Source organism: Paramormyrops kingsleyae, chromosome 13 (genome assembly GCF_048594095.1).
Source record: "Paramormyrops kingsleyae isolate MSU_618 chromosome 13, PKINGS_0.4, whole genome shotgun sequence".
Taxonomy (NCBI): domain Eukaryota; kingdom Metazoa; phylum Chordata; class Actinopteri; order Osteoglossiformes; family Mormyridae; genus Paramormyrops; species Paramormyrops kingsleyae.
The window spans coordinates 15,666,440-15,679,124 of NC_132809.1; the positions used below are offsets into that span (position 1 = coordinate 15,666,440).

Below are 12,685 nucleotides of genomic sequence, written 5' to 3' on the forward strand. Positions count from 1 at the left end.
TGGTGACAGTCCCGTTGTGACAGATCCCATTATGTTAGTGACAGACAGACAGTCACAGCATTGTGTTGGTGACAGTCCCGTTATGACAGATTCTGTTCTGACAGATTCCATTGTTATAGATTCCATTGAGATAGTGACAGACTCCATTATGATAAATTCCATTTGGATAGTGATAGAATCCATGGTGATTGATTCCATTGTAGTAGTACCAGATTCCATTAAGATAGATTCCATTGTGACAGTAGCAGACTCTTAGTAACACATGTACCATGATAGCTCATAGCCTGCTCTCTATACATGTGTGTGTGTGGCTTTTGAGTTCAAACCATGGTGTCCCTGACTCTCTGTCACCAGTCCACAGGCAGTGTGAAAGATGCCACGATAACTGCAGGACATGTTGGCATGATTTTGACACGTGTACAAGCTGCAAAGAGGGCTACAGGTAAACCGAAGAAAGAATCTTTAATAACACGCTATGTTGGCTTTGAATTTAAACCCAATTCATTCAGTTAACACAGAGGTAAAATGTATCCAAAATCTGTGTGAATGTTGGTCTTTTGTAGTTTCTTAATTAATTACTGACATAAACACTGACTTATTTAATTTCTGTGTGTTCAGGCTGTCACGTACCACCTGTGTGCTTGAGTGTGCTGATGGGACATTCTTAAGCCCAGAGGAGAAATGTAATTCTTGCCACCAGTCCTGTTCCACCTGCAAAGGTAAATACTTCTGTATTTCAGAGCACATCAGTCTCCCTCACTGTTCCACAAACCTAAAGACAGATACTCTATGTCTTTATGACTTTTAATGGATCATTAATGCATGAGTTCACAGGTGGCTGAGTAAGTGTTATTGTTGAGTGTTAGCAGTAATGTGTTAATTGGGTGGGTTGGGAACACGTTAATCTAGTAGGGCAAAGGTAGGGCAGGTTGAGTATGAGTAAGAGCATGTTAATTATGAGAAGTAAAGAACAGACCAACCCAGTGTATACAGTGCTGGAGTACTTCAAAATCCAGCTATGGAGATGAATAATGGCAGTAAGGGACGTGTTTGCCCAGTTCTAGCTGTTGGCTTCTTCCTCAGGACCAGGAAAAGAAGGTTGTATTCTGTGCGCCCCAGGCTTTCTGAAGGAGGAGTTGCTGTGTGTGTCCTCGTGCAGCCAAGGCTACTACACTCAGAGCACCGCTACAGGTTCAACGATATGCAAAAAGTGAGCATCTGTAACTCAAAAGTCCCTAGATCGAGTAGAAAGAGCAGAAATGATCATTGTAGCCAGTGATAATGGTAGTTATAGGTGCTGTTCTAATGGCAGTGATGGGAGTAAATGTGGGTGGGATTCCCTGATTCACAAAATTCTATTTCATATTAGTTACATTGTTTCCATTTCAGTTGAAGCAAGAGGTGATTGGTAGTACACAGCAGCCCCACCCATCATGCAGTTCATTGTTTATTATAAGCTGTAAGTTATGAACAATAGCGGTGACAGTGAGATTTAATGAGATTTTGTGATTTCTGCTCAAGCCTGAGCCCAAAGGCAGTTTAAAGAAAACTGTTTTCCAGTTCCACCTGCACACAGCACAGTGTGCCGGGACCACAGCTGAAAACCACATCTGGAAAAGCAGTAGAGATAGACCTGCTGTTATTTACCCACAGAGCACTTGTGCCAGTGGATGCCAGCTTTGAGATGGAGCTCACAGCGGGTGATGGTCCCTTTAGGATCCTGTGCAGCTGAATGTCACTGATGAGCTGTTTTCTTCAAAGTGTTCACTCTGCTTCCCTCACCGTCTCCTGTCTGCTTTTCTAGTTTCATTGTTTCTCCATTTTTGTTTGCTCTTCTTCCATTTTCCATTTCCATAATTTCCTATAAATCAGGGCTATTCCAGCAGAAAGGACTCATCTGAATCTCTCACCTGCACTGCGTGCATTGCATAATTTAGGGATGCCCTGAAGCACAGTACATCGCGGTGAATAAGTCCTAGATTTCATTTTTCCAAAAAAGCGTTTAATTTTTTATTAACAATAATATCATAAATTATTATTCTGATATTCCCTGCAAACGTACTACAGCAGTGAGGTTTGTGCCCGTTTCTCTATGTTTTACAAATTCAGAGGCAGCTCACAGGGCTTCAGGACAAGTCTGCACTCACATACACATACATTTACACTCGTCAAAAGCATCCATGCTGATATTTTCAGTGGACGCTAGCAAATCGATCATGTTCAGTGTGTCTGCAGACACAAATTTGCAGTGCAGCAGGCGTTCGTCTGCAGAGGCGCACAATGACGTCAAACACGTCATAAACGTTTGAGCGGACACGTCCGCTGGTACCTGTGCGGAGAAGTGTGAACCATACCTGCCATTTGTGAGAGCCTTGTGATACAGAGACGGAGAATGTTTGCCAAAGGTTTGTTGAATATGAAAATTTTGAACTTCAGAAGATACTTGACATAGTGAACATGACAACTCAAAAAAATTTGATGGATGTTATTAGCGCATGACAAAAAATTATATGGATCTACACCTAATTTCATTTTGAGACAAATCCCCCCCAAAACTGAAGCAAAGCCACTAGGTGGCACATAGTTGGCAACTGCAGAAGACACTTTTCCAAATGAGCAACTCTAATAGTATTTGCTGGTTCTTTTTCAAATTTCCCAGGAGCATTGTATTGGTGATGATCTGTGACCTATTTCATATTGAGACAATATGCACCAAAATTGAAGCAGTGTCACTTAGTCTTGATGATCTGATGAGCCTGATTATATTGAGACAAGCCATACAAAGTTTGACTTTTAATAAAGATTTTTTGGAGAGGTGGGGAGATTGTAGGGGGGTCAGAGACTGTAGAGGTTGGGGAGTGTGGAAGGTGTAGGAATTAGATGGGGGGAGGGATGACGACGCCATTCCGGGAATGAATTGTTGTGTCATTCCGAGAGCGTCTAGTTTATAGATGTCCATACGCTGCTCTTCTATTTTGTGGTATTATTTTTTTTTAACAAACTTGGATTGCATTTGTCATGCAGTAATCCAGAGAAGTACGAGCAGAGGTGGCAAGTCAGGGAATACGGGGTTTAATCATAGATAAGGCAAGCAAAACATAGACAGACAATACAATGACCGGACTGGGGAAACAAACTGAAATGTGGACTAAATACAGAGGACTAATGACAACAACCAGAAACAGCTGATCACATGGGGATCCCACACAAGGTTAACGAGGGAAAAGCAACAACATCAACGGGGCACAGGGAACAGCACGGACACACAGAACTGGCACAAGGAAGACAACTCAAACAAGCTACAAACCACGGGGAAGGTGGACAAATACAAAGACACCAAAATCGGAAACACAGGACCGGGGAACACTAAAGGGGACAATGGAGGAACCACACCAGAGAACGAAGGCACGGAAGGATGAAGAGGAAACACGGGGCAAATAGGGACCAGCAGGGGACAACGGCACGGAAGGATGAAGAGGAAACATGGGGCAAATAGGGACCAGCAGGGGACAACGGCACGGAAGGACGTGGAGCAAACACAGGGGGCACAAGAGGACTAGAAAGGAACAATGGTGGAGCAGGATGGGGAATAAACACAGGGGGTACAAAGGGATTAGGAGGGAACGATGGTGGAGCAGGATGGCGAGTGAACACAGGGGGCAAGGAAGCCAAGGGCAAGGGGTAACGTGGAGCTGAAGGAACCCACGGCAGGTGTAAGGCGGGGCCGCCGGAGCAGCAGGCGACCGGAACAGAGGCTGAAGGGGACGTCAAGAGTGGCGAGGAAGCAGGTAAAGGGGCTGGTGGAGATGGCGAGGAGGGAGCCGAAGGGGACTGTGTTGGAGGGGAGAAGGGAACCATGACAGGCGGAGGCGCAGCCACGAGTTGCAGGTGGGAGACCCGCAGGCGATCGACGAAGCGCCGGAGGCAGGGCCGGCTCCAGCTGACGAGGCGACATGGGTGAAGCAGAGGGCGATTGCCGACCTGAAGCCTGGGAGCCCACAGGTGACCACCGATCAGGAGCTGGAGGGCCTGCTGGTGACCGTTGAGTCGACGCCTGGTGACTGAGAGGTAGGGCGTTGACCCCGACGCCAGTGTCCTCTCCCTCTCTGGGAGACCGAAAGATGGGACCCTGGCTGGAATTTGCCATGATGAGGTAGCAGTCGGGGTGACCCACCAGAGGGGTGCAATGGGACAGTGAGGGTTATCCCCAAGGGGTCCCACTCAAGCTTCTCTGCCAGCTCCATCAAGGAGGAAGGAGCGATGGTCAGACCATCAGGCACGGGAACCGCTGGGGGTAGCGCGTTAACCGCCGGGACTGGAGCCGCTGGAGGTGGCGAGTCGGCCGCCGGGACTGGAACCATTGGGGGCAGTGTGCCGGCTGCCTGGAACTGAGGTCTCACCGGGCGCCGCTTCAGTCGCTGGGTCTGGGGCCTCGCAGGGCGGCGTGTCAGGGACCACGGGTGAGGGAACCTTGGAGGTGGGCACCTCGTCAGCCACTGGGACCGGAAACTCAAAGGACGGCACGTCAGCTGGCGGGACTAGGGCCTCAGGCACGGGCATCACGGGGATAGGAATCTCAGGAGCGGGCACCACAAGAACTGGCTCCTCACAGGGCGGCACATCAGCCACCGGGACTGGAACCACTGGGGGCGAAGCAAGAACTGGAGCCATGGGGGACAGAGCAGGAACTGGAGCCATGGAGAATGAAGCAGGGACTGGAACCACGGAGGATGAAGCTGTAGCCAGCGAAACAGGAACCCCAGGGGGCGTTGCAGGATCCGTCTGCGCAGGAACTTCAGTTGAGTGCTGCAGGAACCGCCAACACCGGCATGTCGAGGGGTGCTGATGGAACCGCCGGCACAAGAACCATGGGGAGTGCTGCAGGCACCGCCGGCACAGGAACGATGGGGGGTGCTATAGGCACTGCCGGCACAGGAACCACAAGTGGCGCTGCAGGCACCACCGGCACTGGAACCATGGGGGGTGCTGCAGACACCACCAGCACAGGAACCTCAGGGGGGCGCTGTAGGCACAGGAACCACGGGGTACTGAGCAGGAGGCACAGGAACCATGGGGGACTGAGCAGGAGACATAGGAAACTAGGGGGGCGAAGCAGGAACCTTGGGGGCGCTGCGTGCACCTCAGGCGCAGCGGTATCTCCTGCAGATATACCCTGAAGGGCGAAGAATCGCTGGGCCAGGGTCTCAGATGCAGATGGCAATGAAGCTGCAGGCAGACTATCCTGAAACGCAGGCGAAGCAGCAGCTGTGCAGGCTTTGAGCCCCGACTCGAGGAGGATGGCGGCAATGGAGACGTCAGGTGTCTGCAGCGAAGCGTCAGATCCTGGAAGGGCTTCTAACACGACCCCCCGTTTGCGATTCTTACGTGGCGGAGAGTTCGGGCTGCGTGGACAGCAGGGAAAGAGGCAGTCCACTATCCAGGGCCACCTGCCTGAGCATAGCCTCAGCTACCCCGCTCCGCAGCTGTAGCAGGTTCTGCCGAACTTCATCCATAAGGTTTGGGTTGGTAGATGGGGATATTGATTCCAGGAGGTTCCTTGTCCGGATGGCAAGAGCTCGGGTAGCGGGATCCTCCTGAATATCTGGCTGGTTGAACCAGTATAACACCTCAGCTGCCAAACCGAGATACTCAGCCTCAGTTAGGCGAGGCGTCTTTTTTGCGCGTCTGGTCATTCTGTCATGCAGTAATCCAGAGAAGCACAAGCAGAGATGGCAAGTCAGGGAATACAGGGTTTAATTATAGATAAGGCAAGCAAAACATAGACGGACAATACAATGACCGGACTGGGGAAACAAACTGAAACGCGGACTAAATACAGAGGACTAATGGCAACAACCAGAAACAGCTAATCACACAGGGATCCCACACGAGGTTAACGAGGGGGACGTGGCACACGGAAGGAGCAGACGATCGGGGCAGGACAGCATGTTAGTAGCAACATATAGTCTTTGCTTTTGTGCAGCAGGTTTGTGTACAGGGCTGCTCGCTTGATGAACAGCAAAGTTCTCAAACTAACCTGGACCCTGTGCTAAGCCCGAGGCTCAGAACAGGATGTCTGGAAAGAAGCTGTTAGTCGGTGAGCCAGCCGTGATTGTTATTCTCCGTAGTACCTCACAAATGCCTGAATGGGTAGGGATGACCCCATAGCACAGCAGTGCTCCGCAATGGTTCACCAAGTCTGTGCAGGTTGACCAGGAGGAAGAAGCCAGTGTGCCAGGTGAACAGTGTTATCTGTGGTTGCCAGGTGTCAGGACCAGTGCCTGAGCTGCAGCTCACCTGGGATTGCCTGTTCCAGGTGCAAAGAGGGCTACAGCCTCCTGGGTGGAATCTGCATTATCAGTAACATCTGTAGCAATGGTAAGATCAGTGAGAGCAAGCTTCCTGGTGTGCAGGAGTACTGCTCTAACAGTGGAGTTCTGAGGGGGGATACCTGGGCTGGGGGGTGTACAGAGGCCATAGGTTGTGAGAGGACTATTGAGAAAGCTCAATGGACCTTACGGTTTGGTATTCAGGCCACAATGAAGGTCACCCTGAGGCATCAGTGCAGCAATAATGGAGTGACAGAAGCTTTGCTTGGTATCTTAACCTTTTAAGGATCTTCTGCTGCTTCTTGCTGGGCGTATTTGCATGCTATAGGCTGCCATTGCCCAGTACTTTCCCAGGGGAAGAATTTGGGTCCAGCAGGCTGGGGCTGGGGTCTTAGCAGATGAGGGGCCCATATCTCATTTGCACCTAACCAACCATGTTTCACCCCTGCTCTGCAGCGGACGAGGTCTTTTGCGAGATGGTGAGGTCTAACAGACTTTGTGAGAAGAAGCCCTTCCGGCAATTCTGTTGTAAGACGTGCCACATGGGCTGAGGAAGAGGAGGAACACCACATCACACATCAACTCTATTGCCTGTTGTACGTTTTCTCAATCGTTAGGCTTTGATGAATTGTGCTGTGTGCTATGACACTTGCATAATCACAAGAGTCACCCCTTCATGTCATATGATCACAACGTGACTGAAAATGATACTTACATATCAAGGTTTTTAAAAAACCAGCACGTCAGGTGAAACCGATCACGGGGTTTTACGCAGTCTAAGTACTGGGTGTACTGACGAACTGATAGCATAATATTCTTTCAGCACTGCAGTGCTTGTAAAGCTTTTACAATCAAATATAAAAAAAAGACAACATTGGAATTGTTTGCAGTTTTTGTAAGAAAAAACCAAACTCATCAAAGATCACATTCAGTAGTATAGATTTATTATGGTACATTTAGTGGGATTGTAGGGGTATGGGTTTCAGAAACTATCCATCCCTTTTGTTATGCTTTTGATTTTGTTAAATGATCTCAAGACCAAATAAAAACAAGTAAAACATTTTTTTCCAAGTTTTTCTTATTCTCGCAGGAGCAAGTACCTGCACTGTGGCTTAGAATTGAGAGCACACTACTTCCTTTGAACCTATTTTTTAATTGAAATGGTTTTTTTAATCGACCAGTCATTTAGCCTGATTGATTCCCCTTCTAGGCATGTTGACAAGGCAGATGTCATTTGAATCCTGCCTAATGGTAATATATTTTATTATACTAATGTATTTCTATATACTATTGTGATATATAATTATGTAATTATCCACATGGTTCACATGCATTTTGGATTGTAACATTTATTTCTAAATGTATAATAAATTTCATAATTTAATTATGAATAAGTTTCATTTTGTTACATTCGGGTTTGGGTTTCTGCTTCATGGGACACCCCCCAGCTTTGTGGATGGCCCCCAGGATTTGGTGGTTAGCTAGGCAAGTGGTCGGATTGAAGGTATTCCACTTTAAATGGACTCTAACTTCATTCACTTTTATTTAGCCCAGAGTGCCTTAAATCCAACAAATTGTCTTGCAAACCCAAAAATCCATAATGATAATAATATATACACACACACACACACACTACTCACAATAAGTTAGGGATATTGTAATGTACATGAGTGCTTTTCCAATTTGCTCTGAATGTTAATGAAATATGTAAAAGTTCCCTTTGATATTACTAATAATGTATGAGAAGAAACACCATTGTCATTAGCTTAATATTTATTACCCCAAAAATGTACACAATAACAGGGACAGCCCCAAATAACAACAACTGACAATGTCAGTAGTGGGTGTTTCCACCATTTGCCGCAATGACAGCTTGACAGCGACGTCTCATGCTCCTCACTAGCCTCTGTCCTGAGGCAATGCGTTCCACTCTTCCACAAGTGCTACACGCAGTTCTGCCAGGCCACGTAGGGGTGGGGTACGATCATCCAGTCTCTGCTTCAACTGGTCCCAGACGTCCTGTATGGGGTTCAGGTCAGGGGACATTGATGGCCATACCATATGAGGCACTCCAACCTCCTGAAGTCGAGCTGTGACAATTCTGCCACGATGTGGTGGAGCATTGTCATCCATGAACAGAAAGTTGGGGGTGTGCTGGCGGAATTGGGGGATGGTGATGTCTCTGAGGTAAGAACGTGCAGTGACTGAGCCATGTACATTAACCAAATCTGTTTTGCGCTGACTGGTGATGCCTGCCCAGACTGCTGCACCTCCTCCACCAAAGCAAACCCTGGGGACCATGTTGACCTCAGTGTATCGCTTACCTCGCCTTCTCCACAACGCTGACGACCATCATTTCTGTGCAAGGTGACCCGACACTCATCAGTGAACAGGACGGTAGACCACTACTGCATTGTCCAGGTCACATGGTCTTGTGCCCACTGCAAACGTTCTCGGCGGTGTCTCGGTGTAAGTCGAGTCACCTGCAACGGTCGTCTGGCATTCAAGCCAAAGCGGTGGAGTCGGTTGCGAATGGTTTGTCTGGAAACCCTAGTACCCCTCGCATCTCGTAAACGGGCCTGCAGCTGTGTGGCAGTTGCATAACGATGTCTGAATGCATAGGTCCTTAGTTACTGGTCATCGTTGCGGTCTGTCACTCGTGGGGCTCCACTCCTGGGTCTGTCCTGAAGTCTGTCCTGTCCTGCCAGTAGTTCTGTGTCTTGATGCAAGTCTGCTGATGACACTTTGAGACACACCAAGTTCACGAGCAACATCTGACTGCCTGCCACCGACCCGAAGGCGCGCCATGGCCGTTAAGTGACGTCGTGTGTTCATGGCTGTTTGAATGATGAACTTGGAATGACTTACTGACAATACCAGCTTTTTATACCCACAGACTGTTGAAATTGATGCCACATTGAAAAAGGTTGTCTTTTGGTATTGGCCCCAATAAGGCACACCTGTACACAATGAGACCATTACATGGAAAACACAACATGAGGTGTGTCTATCACCCCAATACAATTGCCTCCCTATCCCAAAAATGTCTGAAGTGAAGCAAACACCGTATGTATGACATCCACTAAGTCTCTCACGATATCCCTAACTTATTGTGAGTAGTGTGTGTATGTGTGTGTGTGTGTCTCTCTCTCTCTCTATATATATATATATATCTATATATATATATATATATATATATATATATATATATATATATATATCTCTCATAACTATCAGCAGTTCAAAACTGGTGAGCAGTGACCTTGAAGTCGAGTCCTGGAGGTTCTGTTATGAAAAATAGGGTGGGAAAATGACTGAGCTTTTGTTCTCTTTCATTTCAATCTGAACAGCATTCTGTCAGTACTGGACCTGTTAATTATATTAAGTTACTGGCTGTCCAGCCAATATGTAGAAATGAAACAACTTTTAATTGGATGCAGTTAAAATGCAAAAATCTAAGACTAATTAGTTGAATTTTTGTCTATACGTGGAAAGACAAATATGGTAGGGAGTGTAACGGGGAGAAAAGATGGAGAAAAAAGCAAGTCAAAGAGAAAGGAGACAACCAAGCGTTGAGCTTCGCCCACTTTTTGCCCTCCTGGACAGCAGATGGCAGCACATCCCCGGCGAGGACCTTAGATTTTCCAATTCTCACGGTGTTGAATTCTGTGGCAGCCTACCAATGCATGCTGGGATGTGACTCTATATCCGGTAAGTGGCGTGTGGGAAGCTCGGCGCGTTTCTGTCCGGGAGTTTGTTACGTCTGTGTAATTTACAGTTTTCAGCATGGTAAAACTGTCGGCGGAGCTCATCGAGCAAGCGGCTCAGTATACCAACCCCATCCGGGACCGGGAGCTGGACCTGCGAGGTGCGCCGATTCAATTGTTTAGCATCTATAAAAAGCGCGGTAGTTCAGGCCCGCTGCTATTCATACATTTGCTGTTTTGTGTCTTTGGTCTAAAATCCAGTAAAATTATGCTGTCTGTTTCCATCTAGGTTATAAAATACCTGTACTTGAAAACCTCGGAGCAACTTTGGACCAATTTGACACCATCGATTTCTCTGAAAATGAAATCAGAAAACTGGACGGCTTCCCTTTGCTAAGGAGACTGAAGACGCTTCTGATGAATAATAATAGGATATGGTAAATACCCTTAACTCTTTTTCTGTTTACTTAGTTTGTGGTAGTGTTTAAAGCCTAATTTCCTATTCCTATTCACCCTAGTCGGATAGGCGAAGACCTCGAACAGTCGCTGCCCAATTTGAAGGAATTAATTCTCACCAACAACAGCATCCAGGAGTTGGTATGTCTGGAACCCAGAAGCCCCGTTTGTTGCTGAAAACTGCATTGTAGGCAGGGAAAGAGCTTATGTCGTTTTGTGTTCGCATTTTCTGAAATGTTTAAATGCACGGATTTCTTTATATTCCGAAAGGGAGACCTGGATCCTCTGGCATCCATAAAAAGCTTAACTTTGCTCAGGTAACATTCTTCTTTACTTATCGCACGAAATTCCGACACTTTGGATAACTAACAAAAATAATTGAAACATTTTTTTTCATCTTGCTTACCCTTTTTTCCTCAGCCTACTGCGGAACCCAGTGACCAATAAGAAGCACTACCGCCTTTACGTCATCAACAAAATTCCACAGTTGCGGGTGCTTGATTTTCAAAAAGTCAAGTTAAAGGTAAAGTGGGAGATGAACCGAGCATGCTGTAAGGGGCTTTGTTAGTGTCATGGTCTGAGAGGGTCAAGTTAAAGGTAAGCTGATGGAGAAACTCAGCAGGTTCTGGTGTAGTAGTTGCTGTTCTGTTTCTGCATAATCATGGTAGTTTATAATCTGCATTAAAAAATAAATAACCTGAATGGGGATGCTGCATGTATATTGTGTAATTGGGACGTTTCTTGGGATGGCGTGCTTCCCAACAGCAGTGGGAAGCACGGTGCCCTGGAAGTCTGGCTGGTCGAAAGCAATGCTCTGTAACTGTGTGACGTATCGCCATAGGAGCGTCAGGAGGCGGAGAAAATGTTCAAAGGCAAACGGGGTGCACAGCTTGCAAAGGATATTGCCAAGCGAACCAAAACGTAAGATGACTGCTCTTGCCTGCTCACAGACCTTCAGAAACACTGAGAATTGGCCTGTGGATTGGAGTGACCAAAATGGGCCAGAGGGGAGCACAGAGGCTTTTAAGAAATTGCTGATTGGATATTAATTCTCCGGACACATTTCTGCAAAAACCAAAACCTGTATGTCAGTGTTTCTAAGAGGGTTTTTTTTTGGAAGTGTTCCCTGTTGTATCAGTATATTGACAAAGATGAGATACTACACTGATTGCTCGGTCCAGCCGAGGGCAGACCGGAGAAGCTCTGCTGAGGAAAGTGGTTTGACCGCATGCTGTCTTTCAGGTTCACCCCTGGAGCAAACCTACAGGCTGAAAAGAGAAAGACGGGTCCCTCGCCCGCTGACGTGGAGGCCATCAAGGTAACGGCTGGCCGCGAAGTCCCCCTTGGGCTCCGGAGTGCAGGTTATGGGTGTGTCCGTGTTTGTGGAGATGCATGACCTAACGGGTGTCCTTCGGTTCTTCAGAATGCCATCGCCAGCGCTACCTCATTGGCTGAGGTGGAGAGACTGAAAGGGCTGCTGCAGGCCGGCCAGATCCCTGGGAGGGAGCTGAGGCAAGGTACGTATCAGGCTGGCATGGTAGAGAGGTGGTTAAGGAGGAACTGGTGGTCTCAAGCTACCCTGCTGTAGGAGCTGTGGGCCACGACGATTAGCCTTTTGTGTTTGATTACTGGTGTCTGTAAACCTTTTCCGCTTCAGACCCTTCAGGCATGGTGGAGGAAGAGGAGGAGGAAGAAGAAATGGAAGACGGTGCACACGGTGGCGCCGAAATGCCGATGGAGGGAGAAGCCATGGGTGATGGTGGAGGAGAGGATGAGGAAGGAGGGGATGAAGAGGAAATGGAGGACGACGGCCAGGCCAACGGATCAGTGTGAAGAAAGATGGGTGCTGGTGGTGACTCTAGTGTCTGCTTTCCAGGCTTTTAGTTTAGGTGGCGTTTTATTTTTTATGTTGTAAGATAATGTAAAATGCATTAAACTTTTCTGTACAAATGGCCGTCCTCTTGTTATGGGTTTTCGGCTGTGTTGTGCACAGCTCTGCAGTCTGAACTAATCTAATTTGGTGCATTCGGTTTGAGTTCAGTCACAGCCTTAAGGCGTGTTCACACTTTTTGGTGTGACATGATCATAAATAGCAGCTTCCTGTGGATTCATGGTAGCTGATAGCTTCAGTATGTGGTAGAGTAACAGCTGCAGATAAGTAGACTTAATTTTACACGGTTTAAGTTCTAAGTA

The 12,685-nt window shown here is 47.4% G+C and overlaps 2 protein-coding genes across 4 annotated transcripts in view; both read left to right on the top strand.

Annotated features, from left to right (window-relative positions):
• The window catches only part of LOC111859916 (proprotein convertase subtilisin/kexin type 6-like), a 32,177-nt gene extending 24,464 nt beyond the window's left edge, over window positions 1-7,713 (top strand). For 2 of the 3 annotated variants that reach the window (XM_023843061.2, XM_023843059.2), the window contains exons 17-21: window positions 355-442; window positions 619-719; window positions 1,084-1,210; window positions 6,266-6,378; window positions 6,786-7,713. In XM_023843061.2, the coding sequence (XP_023698829.2) occupies window positions 355-442; window positions 619-719; window positions 1,084-1,210; window positions 6,266-6,378; window positions 6,786-6,880 (524 nt within the window). In that variant the 3' untranslated portion in view covers window positions 6,881-7,713. The remainder of the gene's footprint in view (window positions 1-354; window positions 443-618; window positions 720-1,083; window positions 1,211-6,265; window positions 6,379-6,785) is intronic. The other variant, XM_023843060.2, reaches the window with a different exon arrangement.
• Window positions 7,714-10,010: 2,297 nt separating this feature from the next.
• snrpa1 (small nuclear ribonucleoprotein polypeptide A') lies at window positions 10,011-12,442 on the top strand. Its single transcript, XM_023843037.2, has 9 exons — window positions 10,011-10,197; window positions 10,326-10,473; window positions 10,555-10,633; window positions 10,763-10,809; window positions 10,913-11,015; window positions 11,334-11,413; window positions 11,735-11,810; window positions 11,916-12,009; window positions 12,150-12,442. The coding sequence occupies exons 1-9, from the start codon at window positions 10,116-10,118 to the stop codon at window positions 12,323-12,325; spliced, it is 885 nt and encodes a 294-aa protein (XP_023698805.2). The 5' UTR covers window positions 10,011-10,115; the 3' UTR covers window positions 12,326-12,442.
• The last annotated feature ends 243 nt before the right edge of the window (window positions 12,443-12,685 follow it).

Bases quoted from the DNA above. Each gene is read 5' to 3' on its own strand.
- snrpa1 (XM_023843037.2), top strand. From the start codon at position 10,116: ATGGTAAAACTGTCGGCGGAGCTCATCGAGCAAGCGGCTCAGTATACC. The intron at 10,810-10,912 runs GTAACATTCTTC...TTTTTTCCTCAG, and splicing joins AAAAGCTTAACTTTGCTCAG to CCTACTGCGGAACCCAGTGA. The intron at 12,010-12,149 runs GTACGTATCAGG...TTTCCGCTTCAG, and splicing joins TGGGAGGGAGCTGAGGCAAG to ACCCTTCAGGCATGGTGGAG.